This window comes from Xenopus tropicalis, chromosome 6 (genome assembly GCF_000004195.4).
Source record: "Xenopus tropicalis strain Nigerian chromosome 6, UCB_Xtro_10.0, whole genome shotgun sequence".
Taxonomy (NCBI): domain Eukaryota; kingdom Metazoa; phylum Chordata; class Amphibia; order Anura; family Pipidae; genus Xenopus; species Xenopus tropicalis.
The window spans coordinates 7,216,299-7,230,403 of NC_030682.2; the positions used below are offsets into that span (position 1 = coordinate 7,216,299).

Genomic DNA, 14,105 nt, shown 5'->3' on the forward strand with positions numbered 1-14,105 from the left:
TTCAAATGGGGGTCGCTGACCCCGGCAGCCAGAGGCTCCAGTTTTATTGATATTTTTTACAACTTTTTTTTTTCTATTCAGCCCCTCTCCTATTCATTTACCATCCTCTCATCCAAACCACTCCCTAGTTGCTAAGGTCATTTGGTCCCTAGCACCAGATAGCCATTATAACTGCAGAGCAACTAAACAATTATTGAAATAATTAAAAAAAAACACTAATAAAAAATGGAGACCAATTGCAAACTGTCTCTACATCATACTAGAGAAGTTAACTCCAAGGTGACCGACCCCTTTAAAATCACCTGACTTTCCATCGAATGAACATGGAAGTTGAAGATTTTTAACCTTTCTTTAACCCTTTTGTAGCCTGACTCGCATATGCAATACACAACCCACTCGTATAACTTTCTATACAGTAAAAACAGTATTTTGGTTGAACTCACCTCTGAGTTTTGTAGTGAATCTTTCACACGTGGAGACTAAGGAAAGAAATGAGATTATTAGACATTATTATTATTATTACTATGCTTGACTCCCCAGTGTTACCCAGTAGCCAATCATATCAGTCCCCAGTTTCACAGCCATGACACGCTCGGGCAGGGGATAACAATTAGAGGTCAGAGCGCCTCCCACTACAATCATTCATATCAATGTGCCAGGTTTTTTGCCCCACAATGCAGTGTGTTATTTCCCCAGGGGCCCCAGCATGGCTGCAGCTGCCATTTGACACAACTAGGGGGCGCTCCTTGCACCTACTTACAGACCTTGTGTCCCCCCTGTGCCTCACAGGCTGAACTACCCCTAAGGGAAATGTCTGCATAAGGATTTCTGCTTCGCTGGGGGCCTTACCCTAAGCTGCAATATGGCTGCTTTCCCCTCTTCGCTCTCTTCGTCCAGCTCGTCGTCGCTCCATTCCCAGCCGCCATCTTCTGTTTTATGGAGCCGACCACTTGAACCCGGAACTCTCCGGACCTGTATTGGGGCAGAAGTGAAGATAAACAATGAGGGAACCCATTCTGCACCCAGTTCCTACATATCGGGAATCATGCTGTGACCCCCCCACACCGACCCTAGCAACAGAACTGCCTCCCGTTCCCTCTAATATATCATTATCCCTTTATTTATACAAACAGAAGCTCCATCTGGCAGCCCGGGGCAGGTTTAGCTAAGGAAAGAATGTCGGGGGGAGCTCACAGAATGCCAGGCATTGCCCAAGTCGTATTATTTTGGATCTGTTGCAAAATGCCGCCCAGCTTGCCCAAATATTGCAAAATATGAATTTATTTACCGTTCCATCATCCCAAGATTTCTCTTTGCAGTTTTACTACACAACACTTCTAAAATAGTATTTTATCACTTAAATGCTGTTTTAATACAGCAGCTATATGGTTGCTAGGGTCTTATTCACCCTAGCAACCAGGCAGTAGTTTGAAAGATTATAGATGAATAGAGGGCAAATCAGTATAAATAATTAACTAAGAGGGAGGTGCAAAAGTAGTAGTATAGGGCAATAACCTTACTCTAATAGGCTTGCACGCTCAAAAAAATGAATACATACCCAGTGGTATTTACCAAAAAGTGTCTCTCCCCCCCCTGCCCGAAACGTCAGGGTAATTCTCGCTTCTAGGCTTAGTGTATCCGCTTCCCTGTATTTTCCTTGTTTGTCTGGATTACATTTGGGTGGTATGTATATATAGTTTGTATATATGGGGTGTGGGTGCTGGGTTTACTTGGAAGGGTTGAACTTGATGGTCTTTTTTCAACCCTATGTAACCAATTGCACTGACATGTATCATTGATGCTAAGTGAATCTGTATGCTAGACATTAGGGATGCACTGAATCAAGGATTCGTTTCGGTATTCGGCCAGGATTTGGGCTTTTTCGACAGGGTTCAGATTCGGCCGAATCCATGCTGCTGGCTGTACCGGATCCTAATTAGCAGTTGGAAGGGTTAAATGTCCTTGTGAACACGGAAGTGCGCGTGTGGTGATTTTTACCCCTTCTGGATCCTAATTAATGCTACTTAAGATTTGTTTTGGTATTTGGCCGAATCCCTTGGGATGGATTCGGGGGTTCAGCCGAACCCAAAAAACTGGGTTTGTTGCATCCCTACATTAAACACGATGCATTATGGGTAGTGCAGATGAATAAACAAAGAGAGAGAACGTTACCTTTTTGCCCCTCTCGGCGATGGTGGGCCCTTTCTGCAGCAGCCGCTCATGTAGGAACTCTTTATTCTGAAAGGCAGAGACATGAGAGGGGTTGGGTGGGGACTACTCGGCACTTTATGGCGCTGCGCTGTAAGGGATTGTAGTCGTTCAACTGCAAGAATCAGCGGCCTTGTGGGGCGTCTCTCACCTCCCTCACGTGTGGAAGTGGAAAGCATTTGGGGAGGGGGGGGGATAAGCACAGGGAAGCAGCACATAGAATAAATTAGCACTAATTAGCACAGCATAATTAACTTGCAGCAAATATTCTCATCATTGCTGAATTTACTTTTGCAAATGTAAAGTATGCGGAGTAGGAAGGAGGGGTTCTAGAGCAGCGCTGGGCGCGGCCGTACCTTCGCTTTCTGGAAAAACTTGTGCTTCAGCAGTTCCGCCGCTGTTGGCCTATAGGGAAAAGCAAATCAGATGCCATATTAACCCATTCACTGCTGAGTAGCCTTTAGCCTCAGCTGCCTAAACGTGGCCAGACACGGGGGGGGGGGGGGGGATTTCAGCTGCCGATTCGGGTCCTTCAGACAAATTTGGCGGCTTACCTGCCTGTGTATGGGGCCCTCTGACCAATATCTGGCCTAATATTGGGCAGATCTTGATTGGCAGGTTTGATTTTTTTCTGTCGAATTGGGGATCACAAATAATTTTTAAAAATGATTTACTTTTACTTGATCCCAACTAAGATATAATTACCCCTTATTGGGGCAGAACAGCCCTATTGGGTTTATTTAATGGTTAAATAATTCCCTTTTCTCTGTAATAATAAAACAGTACCTGTACTTGATCCCAACTAAGATATAATTACCCCTTATTGGGGCAGAACAGCCCTATTGGGTTTATTTAATGGTTAAATGATTCCCTTTTCTCTGTAATAATAAAACAGTACCTGTACTTGATCCCAACTAAGATATAATTACCCCTTATTGGGGGCAGAACAGTCCTATTGGGTTTAATTAATGTGTAAATTACTTTTTAGCAGACTTAAGGTATCCAAATTACGGAAAGATCCCTTATCTGGAAAACCCCAGGTCCCGAGCATTCTGGATAACAGATCCCATACCTGTATATATACCTTTGTGTGGGGAATGTATTTCCACATATTTCAAGGGTAAGTATTGTCCCCTCAAGGCAGCTTGATAGGGACCGGCAGTCACTACAAACCCCTGGCTCAGGTCAATCTACCCCTCTGACCCGACCTTCCTAGTGAGACAGCGGGCCCCCAGCAGGTCTATGCAAAGGATCAGGGGCCACAAGGGACCCCAGGGAATACACATACAAGGCGAGTCCCGTTACCTCTTCTCTGGATCTTTCTGAAGGCACGAAGAAATCATTTTCCTAAAGGACTTGCCGTACTTCTTCAGCATCTCCTTGTCCTGTACCCCAGTTTCCAGAGTCGGGGGATCATTCTGGAGAGTCAACATTAAAACCTGGGGGGGAAAACAACACCCCAATAATGAAACTGGCCCCTGAATGGAACGTCCAATATAGAAATCTGGATAAACTCAGCACCAAATCCAGGATTGGGCCTTTCCCAGCAGGATTCGGATTGGACGGAACCCACGCCTCTGGCCAAACTGAAGCTCTCTTTAACCCTTCCTTATCCTGATTTGCATATGTAAGTTTGGATTAGGTTCAGTATTTGGCTGAATCTTACACGAAGGACTGGTGGTTGTGCCGGATACACACAGTGGGGCAGTACAGGAGGTGCAGGTAGGAGTTCATGTGAGGGCGCAGGGTGTGTGGTTATTAATATCAGCATGAAACACATCTTGTTCCCTTCCCCACCGGCTGCCAAGTTCCACGAAGTAACACACACTGCCGCCCCCACCGCCATGAACTGGAACATGTGCGTCCCTCTGTAGCACCCCAGCACCCATCTATGGCCGCCCCGTAACCGATAGTATTGGTACGTCCCTCTGTAGCACCCCAGCACCCATCTATGGCCGCCCCGTAACCGATAGTATTGGTACGTCCCTCTGTAGCACCCCAGCACCCATCTATGGCCGACCCGTAACCGATAGTATTGGTACGTCCCTCTGTAGCACCCCAGCACCCATCTATGGCCGCCCCGTAACCGATAGTATTGGTACGTCCCTCTGTAGCACCCCCAGCACCCATCTATGGCCGCCCCCGAAACCGATAGTATTGGTATGTCCCTCTGTAGCACCCATCTATGGCCGCCCCCGTAACCGATAGTATTGGTACGTCCCTCTCTAGCACCCCCAGCACCCATCTATGGCTGCCCCCTTAACCGATAGTATTGGTACGTCCCTCTGTAGCACCCCCAGCACCCATCTATGGCCCCCCTGTAACCAATAGTATTGGTACGTCCCTCTGCAGCACCCCCAGCCCCCATCTATGGCCGCCCCCGTAACCAATAGTATTGGTACGTCCCTCTGCAGCACCCCCAGCCCCCATCTATGGCCGCCGGTAACCGATAGTATTGGTACGTCCCTCTGCAGCACCATCAGTCCCCATCTATGGCCGCCCCGTAACCGATAGTATTGGTACGTCCCTCTGCAGCACCATCAGTCCCCATCTATGGCCGCCCCGTAACCGATTGTATTGGTATGTCCCTCTGCAGCACCCCCAGTCCCTATCTATGGCCGCCGGTAACCGATAGTATTGGTACGTCCCTCTGCAGCACCCCCAGTCCCCATCTATGGCCGCCAGTAACCGATAGTATTGGTACGTCCCTCTGCAGCACCCCCAGTCCCCATCTATGGCCGCCGGTAACCGATAGTATTGGTACGTCCCTCTGTAGCACCCCATCTATGGCCGCCCCCGTAACCGATAGTATTGGTACATCCCTCTGTAGCACCCCCAGCCCCCATCTATGGCCGCCCCGTAACCGATAGTATTGGTACGTCCCTCTGTAGCACCCCAGCACCCATCTATGGCCGACCCGTAACCGATAGTATTGGTACGTCCCTCTGTAGCACCCCAGCACCCATCTATGGCCGCCCCGTAACCGATAGTATTGGTACGTCCCTCTGTAGCACCCCAGCACCCATCTATGGCCGCCCCGTAACCGATAGTATTGGTACGTCCCTCTGTAGCACCCCAGCACCCATCTATGGCCGACCCGTAACCGATAGTATTGGTACGTCCCTCTGTAGCACCCCAGCACCCATCTATGGCCGCCCCGTAACCGATAGTATTGGTACGTCCCTCTGTAGCACCCCCAGCACCCATCTATGGCCGCCCCCGAAACCGATAGTATTGGTATGTCCCTCTGTAGCACCCATCTATGGCCGCCCCTGTAACGATAGTATTGGTACGTCCCTCTGTAGCACCCCCAGCACCCATCTATGGCTGCCCCCTTAACCGATAGTATTGGTACGTCCCTCTGTAGCACCCCCAGCACCCATCTATGGCCCCCCTGTAACCAATAGTATTGGTACGTCCCTCTGCAGCACCCCCAGCACCCATCTATGGCCGCCCCCGTAACCAATAGTATTGGTACGTCCCTCTGCAGCACCCCCAGCCCCCATCTATGGCCGCCGGTAACCGATAGTATTGGTACGTCCCTCTGCAGCACCATCAGTCCCCATCTATGGCCGCCCCGTAACCGATAGTATTGGTAACGTCCCTCTGCAGCACCATCAGTCCCCATCTATGGCCGCCCCGTAACCGATAGTATTGGTATGTCCCTCTGCAGCACCCCCAGTCCCTATCTATGGCCGCCGGTAAACCGATAGTATTGGTACGTCCCTCTGCAGCACCCCCAGTCCCCATCTATGGCCGCCAGTAACCGATAGTATTGGTACGTCCCTCTGCAGCACCCCCAGTCCCCATCTATGGCCGCCGGTAACCGATAGTATTGGTACGTCCCTCTGTAGCACCCCATCTATGACCGCCCCCGTAACCGATAGTATTGGTACATCCCTCTGTAGCACCCCCAGCCCCCATCTATGGCCGCCCCGTAACGATAGTATTGGTACGTCCCTCTGTAGCACCCCAGCACCCATCTATGGCCGACCCGTAACCGATAGTATTGGTACGTCCCTCTGTAGCACCCCAGCACCCATCTATGGCCGCCCCGTAACCGATAGTATTGGTACGTCCCTCTGTAGCACCCCAGCACCCATCTATGGCCGCCCCGTAACCGATAGTATTGGTACGTCCCTCTGTAGCACCCCAGCACCCATCTATGGCCGACCCGTAACCGATAGTATTGGTACGTCCCTCTGTAGCACCCCAGCACCCATCTATGGCCGCCCCGTAACCGATAGTATTGGTACGTCCCTCTGTAGCACCCCCAGCACCCATCTATGGCCGCCCCCGAAACCGATAGTATTGGTATGTCCCTCTGTAGCACCCATCTATGGCCGCCCCTGTAACCGATAGTATTGGTACGTCCCTCTGTAGCACCCCCAGCACCCATCTATGGCTGCCCCCTTAACCGATAGTATTGGTACGTCCCTCTGTAGCACCCCCAGCACCCATCTATGGCCCCCCTGTAACCAATAGTATTGGTACGTCCCTCTGCAGCACCCCCAGCACCCATCTATGGCCGCCCCCGTAACCAATAGTATTGGTACGTCCCTCTGCAGCACCCCCAGCCCCCATCTATGGCCGCCCCGTAACCAATAGTATTGGTACGTCCCTCTGTAGCACCCCCAGCCCCCATCTATGGGCCGCCCTGTAACCGATAGTATTGGTACGTCCCTCTGCAGCACCCCCAGCCCCCATCTATGGCCGCCCCGTAACCAATAGTATTGGTACGTCCCTCTGCAGCACCCCCAGCCCCCATCTATGGGCCGCCCCGTAACCGATAGTATTGGTACGTCCCTCTGCAGCACCCCCAGCCCCCATCTATGACTGCCCCGTAACCAATAGTATTGGTAGGTCCCTCTGCAGCACCCCCAGCACCCATCTATGGCTGCCCCGTAACCAATAGTTGCTAGGTCAAATTGTACCCTAGCAACCAGATAGCTACTAAAATTCCAAACTGGAGAGCTGCTGAACAAAAAGCTAAATAACTCAAAAATGAAGACCAATTGCAAATTGCCTCAGAGTAGCAGTCTCTACATCATACTAAAACGTTATTTATGTGCAGCTGTGATGTCACAGCTATATATATAAATCTAACTTACAGGACTGTATTACTATAAAAGTGCTAGTGGAACCCATTACCTACAATGTGCAGGGAGTGGAATCTCTAATGACTGCACAGCTCTAATCCCGGGCTCAGTTCATGGCACGCTAAAAGCCGCTGCAGCCGGTGTTGCTTTTCCGCTGCTTAGGCTCCAACAAAGGCGGGATATTCCCCCAGCCTGGGGGTAACTAGCACAGCGAGGAATGTGGATCCCCCCTCTCATACTCACATTCCACCTACAGCTTTGTATAGTTAAATGGAATGGGCAGAAAAATCCCTGAGAACAGAAATAGCAACTAAAATAGAAACCGCCTAAAATCAGGTGTTTGCCCTTCAGGGACGGAGCTATACGGCACCATGCCCCTAGGGGGCCCTACTGAGCAGCTGCTGAATGCACAGACACTCACTTGTGCCCAAATAATATCTGTTTATCCTTCCAATGGCCTGCACTGTGGCACAGTGTGTATGTGTATAGTATATAGTATGTGTATGTGTATGTGTATAGTATGTGTATAGTATATAGTATGTGTATGTGTATAGTATATAGTATGTGTATAGTATATGTGGTATATAACATGTGTGTGTATAGTAAGGCAAGATGGTCTGAAAGTTACTGTAACTGTTACAGTATGGTCAATTCAAAGCAACTTTTCAATTGGTTTTCATTTTTAATTTCTCATAGATTTTTTAATTTTTCACCTTTTTCTTCTGACTCTTTCCCAAGGGGGTCACTGACCCCGGCAGCCAAAAACTATTGCTCTGTGAGGCTCCATTATTGTTATTGCTACTTTATTCAACCCCTCTCCTATTCATATTCCAGTTTCTTACTTCTTACTCATTTAAAACCTAGCAACCAGATATCTGCTGAAATTTGAAACTGGAGATCTGCTGATTACCCCATTAAAGGGCAAGCATGTAACTGTAGGGGGGTAACTGATAGGGTGTATAGAGGAACAGTAAGTACTTTTGCCTTGGATCATGTGACCCAGCTCGGGGTTGCTGTATAATTCCCTACATACGGCAGCTCTCTCAGCAGCCTGGATCTATGGCCCCATCTGCCTACGCACAGAAAGGCGCACTGACACCTGGCGGATCTGTGTTACGTGAGCATGAAAAGCAACAGGCGCGACTCACCTTCATCGGAGGGTATTTATGGTAGGGCGCCGCTCCGGTCGCCAGTTCTATCGCTGTAATACCAAAACTCCAGATGTCTGCCTTAAAATCATACCCTCGCACCTAAAGGGGAGCAAAAACATCCAATGAGGCGCTGTCTCTTTAAATGGAAGTGATAACCAATCATCATGGGAGCTGCGTACTGAGATATATACAGTATATATAAATATATTTGGTATATATATTTGGTTATTTCCCTATGGGACCAGACTGTAAATTATATCCTTATAAACAGTGCTTAGTGATGTCATCAGTTATAATTGGAGCTCGGTGATGTCATTCCTGTCACATGACTCACTAAAACTTGTATATTATAATAAAGTTCCCCCTGTTGTAAAATATAAGGATATTAGAAGTCCCCGAGGAGTTCCATGCCCTGTATAAAAGCCCTCGGCCTCCCTATATTTTACAATAACTTTACTCAATATATAAAAGCTAATTCTGATATAAATGCTGAATGGACGCCAGTACCTGCTCCATGACCTCGGGCGCCATCCAGCAGGGCGTGCCCACAAACGTCTTCCGCACTTTATTCCGCGTGATGTCCCCCCCTGTGGCCAGGAAGGCGCTGACGCCAAAGTCTAGAACAGCAGGACAGACAAGGTGACATCTCAGCAGGGGGTGTGGCTAACTGATCTCTATGGGAGCAGCCACACGGGGGCGCCCACGCGCTCATTACACTTTGGTACCACAAGGCTTACCTGCTATCTGCACGGAGCCATCTTCCCCCAGGAGGATATTTCCAGCTTTGACATCCCTGTGGGAAAGAGGATTTTATTACAACTTGTTCACTGACCCTCCAAAACGGCTCCCAGGGGACGTATTGTGTAAAAAACAATATGGTGGCAATGAATTGCACTTATCTAAATACAGAAGGAATGGGCTTTAAACAGTAGGGTTTGATTTATTGAAAATTTCTCCAAAAACCCCACTAGCCCCGCCCATCTGTTCCACTTCCTGCTGCCTCCTTTCCCAGGCTGTGCAGGGGGCCGGCGGCACTGTAGGATAGGAACCAATCAGCAGCTAGGCTGACCTGATAGGGAACTGAAGCCTGTCTGTGCTTGTGTGAGTGCAGGGCTGTGATTGGCTCTCCCCCTCCTACTGTGCTTCTGGCAGGGACACATTTGAGTTAACTTTTAGTTCGATGTAGAGAGTGATATTCTGAAACAATTTGCAATTGGTCTTCATTTTTTATTATTTTATTAGTTTTAGTTATTTCATTTTCAGTTCAGGAGCTCTCCAGTCTGAAGTTTCAGCCGTTATTTGGTTGCTAGGGTCCAAGTTACCTTAGCAACCAGGGAGTGGTTTGAATGAGAGGCTGATATATGAATAGGAGAGGGGCTGAATAGAAAGATAAGGAATAAAAAGTAACAATAACAATAAAACTGGAGCCTCTCAGAGCAATATTTTTTGGCTGCCGGGGTCAGTGCAAATAAATAATGAAGACCAATAGAAAAGGTTGGGGACCCCTGGCCTAAAGGGACACTAAACCCAACCATACAGCTGCCCCACGGCGCCCCCTAGTTCCCTATAGAAGTTGATAATAAACATAATTACACATGGAAAACAATTCACCAATAAGAATTCTGCTGACCCAAAACTTAATTATAGATGCAAGAGAAGTGACCAATGAGAATGCTGATCCCCAGCACTGTGTCAGGCCCCTTGCTGGTACCTTACATATAGAGATAATGATGGCATTTTCCCGTCATTATATGGCACAGGAATCAGACATGGGGATAAAGGGACAGACTTGTTCAGTGCTGGGAAACTGTGCTTATTGCTCCCAACTCCAATTGCACGAGCTGGGATTCTCATTGGAGGATTTTTTTGCATTTCAATGTGCAATACTGCTTTAAGAATACAGCCCTGATGTTACTGGACTACAGCTCCCAGCATGCCTCACCCTTCATTATATGTTACATTATTCTGGGATTTGTAGCCCCACCCCTTTAGGTCCCTGATCTCTCGCCCACACAGCTGACTGTCATACGCCGGGTCACACACACAGCAGCACTGACAAACAGGATTAGGGCGCCGCGCTGCTCCATTATGGAGAGAAATCCCTATCGGGAACAACAAGCGCGATCACATGACCCTCCTCATATTCTGCCCCGTGACCGACGCGGGAGGAAAACATGTTTTTACTCTCTACAGGGGGACAAGCTGATCGTTTAAAGGGAGAATTTACCCCAGAAGCAAGAGGTTAGCAAGTCCCTAGTAACTTAGTATTTTATCCCTTACTAAACAGGCATCCATCCCTTCCTTAAAGCCATCTACTGTATCTGCCAGCACAGCCGCCCTTATCCCTAAACCCTTAACTTTCTTCTAATATCAATGGCTGCTCAGTGATGATGTCATAGTCGCTGGTTTTATGACACAGTCCCCTTCTATAATCTGCTCAGTGATGATGTCATAGTCGCCAGTTTTATGACAAAGCCCCCTCCTATAATCTGCACAGTGATGATGTCATAGTCGCCAGTTTTATGACAAAGCCCCCCATATAATCTGCACAGTGATGATGTCATAGTCGCCAGTTTTATGACAAAGCCCCCCATATAATCTGCACAGTGATGATGTCACAGTTCCTCAGGTCATTGAACTCCTTACTGGGGTTGGAAATGAGCCGGGGAGCCTGGCACCAACACCGCGCTGTGTTTATTTCCGCCAATTCCCTACGCTGGGCCTTGGAGCTGCATTCCCTGTTTGGCAGCCCCCCCCCCCCCCAAGCAAATAATCGTAGCCCAGTTCCCACATGAACTCGTAGCCTCGCTGGAACAAAGGCGCCACTGTGTGCCGGGTTTAATTTTAGTTCTCTGGGCTCAGGGCACTTTCTAGATGATGCCGCGTTGGGCACACATTCCAATAGGATTCACTCTTTCCTTCCTGCGCCCGGGGGGTTGGTGAACTCTCAGGCTCATCCAATCATTTGGCACCGGCGAGGAGAAGCCCACCTCAGGGTGCCAAGGCTGCTCTCGCCTCTTTCTGGGGGCAGATATTGATTGGCAGGCAGTCAGGAAGGACCCAAACAGGGGCCAATAAGCTGCCCACTCTATTCAAGGCCAGTGTGCGGCACCTTAAATAGGGCATGAAACGCGCGGGGTTTACGGAGATGCAAGTTTGAATAAAGTCTTCTACTTTTAAACTGTGTGACCCCTGTGGGGATCCCCGAGTGCCTACATGCCCATAGTGGGTGCTGCTTTTGCTTTATGCACCCCAGGCTGAGGGGCCGGTACACCCGGGGCACCGCTTGCTTTATGCACCCCAGGCTGAGGGGCCAGTACACCCGGGGCACCGCTTGCTTTATGCACCCCAGGCTGAGGGGGCGGTACACCTGGGCCACCGCTTGCTTTATACACCCCAGGCTGAGAGGCCGGTACACCTGGGCCACCACTTGCTTTATGCACCCCAGGCTTAGAGGCCGGTACACCTGGGCCACCACTTGCTTTATGCACCCCAGGCTGAGAGGCCGGTACACCTGGGCCACCACTTGCTTTATGCACCCCAGGCTGAGGGGCAGGTACACCCGGGCCACCACTTGCTTTATGCACCCCAGGCTGAGGGGCCGGTACACCTGGGCCACCACTTGCTTTATGCACCCCAGGCTGAGGGGCCGGTACACCTGGGCCACCACTTGCTTTATGCACCACAGGCTGAGGGGCCAGTACAACCGGGGCACCACTTGCTTTATGCACCCCAGGCTGAGAGGCCGGTACACCTGGGCCACCACTTGCTTTATGCACCCCAGGCTGAGGGGCCGGTACACCTGGGCCACCACTTGCTTTATGCACCACAGGCTGAGGGGCCGGTACACCTGAGCCACCACTTGCTTTATGCACCCCAGGCTGAGGGGACGGTACACCTGGGCCACCACTTGCTTTATGCACCCCAGGCTGAGGGGCCGGTACACCCGGGCCACCACTTGCTTTATGCACCCCAGGCTGAGAGGCCGGTACACCCGGGCCACCACTTGCTTTATGCACCCCAGGCTGAGAGGCCGGTACACCTGGGCCACCACTTGCTTTTTGCACCCCAGGCTGAGAGGCCGGTACACCCGGGCCACCACTTGCTTTATGCACCCCAGGCTGAGGGGCCGGTACACCTGGGCCACCACTTGCTTTATGCACCACAGGCTGAGGGGCCGGTACACCCGGGGCACCAATTGCTTTATGCACCACAGGCTGAGGGGCCAGTACACCCGGGGCACCGCTTGCTTTATGCACCCCAGGCTGAGGGGCCGGTACACATGGAGCACCGCTTGCTTTATGCATCCCAGGCTGAGGGGCCAGTACACCCAGGCCACCACTTGCTTTATGCACCCCAGGCTGAGGGGCCGGTACACCCGGGGCACCAATTGCTTTATGCACCACAGGCTGAGGGGCCGGTACACCCGGGCCACCACTTGCTTTATGCACCCCAGGCTGAGGGGCCGGTACACCTGGGCCACCACTTGCTTTATGCACCCCAGGCTGAGAGGCCGGTACACCCGGGCCACCACTTGCTTTATGCACCCCAGGCTGAGGGGCCGGTACACCCGGGCCACCACTTGCTTTATACACCCCAGGCTGAGAGGCCGGTACACCTGGGCCACCACTTGCTTTTTGCACCCCAGGCTGAGAGGCCGGTACACCCGGGCCACCACTTGCTTTATGCACCGCAGGCTGAGGGGCCAGTACACCTGGGGCACCGCTTGCTTTATGCACCCCAGGCTGAGGGGCCGGTACACCTGGGCCACCACTTGCTTTATGCACCGTAGGCTGAGGGGCCAGTACACCTGGGGCACCGCTTGCTTTATGCACCCCAGGCTGAGGGGCCAGTACACCCGGGGCACCGCTTGCTTTATGCACCCCAGGCTGAGGGGCCGGTACACCCGGGGCACCGTTTGCTTTATGCACCCCAGGCTGAGGGGCCGGTACACCCGGGCCACCACTTGCTTTATGCACCCCAGGCTGAGGGGCCGGTACACCTGAGCCACCACTTGCTTTATGCACCCCAGGCTGAGGGGCCGGTACACCTGGGCCACCACTTGCTTTATGCACCACAGGCTGAGGGGCCGGTAACCCCGGGGCACCAATTGCTTTATGCACCCCAGGATGAGGGGCCAGTACACCCGGGGCACCGCTTGCTTTATGCACCCCAGGCTGAGGGGCCGGTACACCGGGGCCACACCCAGGCCAAGGCCATAAAAAATTGGGTCAGTGTATAGCACATAGCAAGGGCACCGCAGCAGAGCCTATAAAATCCAGGATTATCCAATCATGTTAAAGCTCCGGTGCTGCTGCTAAGCTCTAATTCCCAGGATGCATGGGGAGAACATTAGAGATATAAATGGGAAATATGGCAGCATTGAAAGTCAAAACATCGGCTCCCTACCTGTGGATCTGCCCATTTTTATGGAGATACTCGAGCCCCTCGAGGACCTCCTTCAGCATGGTGGCGATGCTCGCTTCATCCAGAACGCCGTTCTTATGTTCCCCTTTGGCAATGATGTGCTTGATAATGTCCAGCACTGAGCCTGGCCGGCAAGAAACAATAACCTTGTGTGGGAATTATATTAACAACCGTGGGTGTACTTCCCCTTTAACCTACACAGCTGGCATTGGCCCAGAAT

At 50.9% G+C, this 14,105-nt stretch overlaps 1 protein-coding gene across 1 annotated transcript in view; it reads right to left on the reverse strand.

The window, feature by feature from the left end:
• oxsr1 (oxidative stress responsive kinase 1) overlaps positions 1 to 14,105 on the reverse strand; it is a 44,147-nt gene that overhangs the window by 5,675 nt on the left and 24,367 nt on the right. The window contains exons 4-12 of the mRNA NM_001001224.2: positions 13,868 to 14,009; positions 9,196 to 9,251; positions 8,966 to 9,075; positions 8,456 to 8,557; positions 3,514 to 3,647; positions 2,565 to 2,613; positions 2,173 to 2,238; positions 850 to 972; positions 444 to 479 (exon numbers count right to left, since the gene is read on the reverse strand). Of these exons, the coding sequence (NP_001001224.1) occupies positions 444 to 479; positions 850 to 972; positions 2,173 to 2,238; positions 2,565 to 2,613; positions 3,514 to 3,647; positions 8,456 to 8,557; positions 8,966 to 9,075; positions 9,196 to 9,251; positions 13,868 to 14,009 (818 nt within the window). The remainder of the gene's footprint in view (positions 1 to 443; positions 480 to 849; positions 973 to 2,172; positions 2,239 to 2,564; positions 2,614 to 3,513; positions 3,648 to 8,455; positions 8,558 to 8,965; positions 9,076 to 9,195; positions 9,252 to 13,867; positions 14,010 to 14,105) is intronic.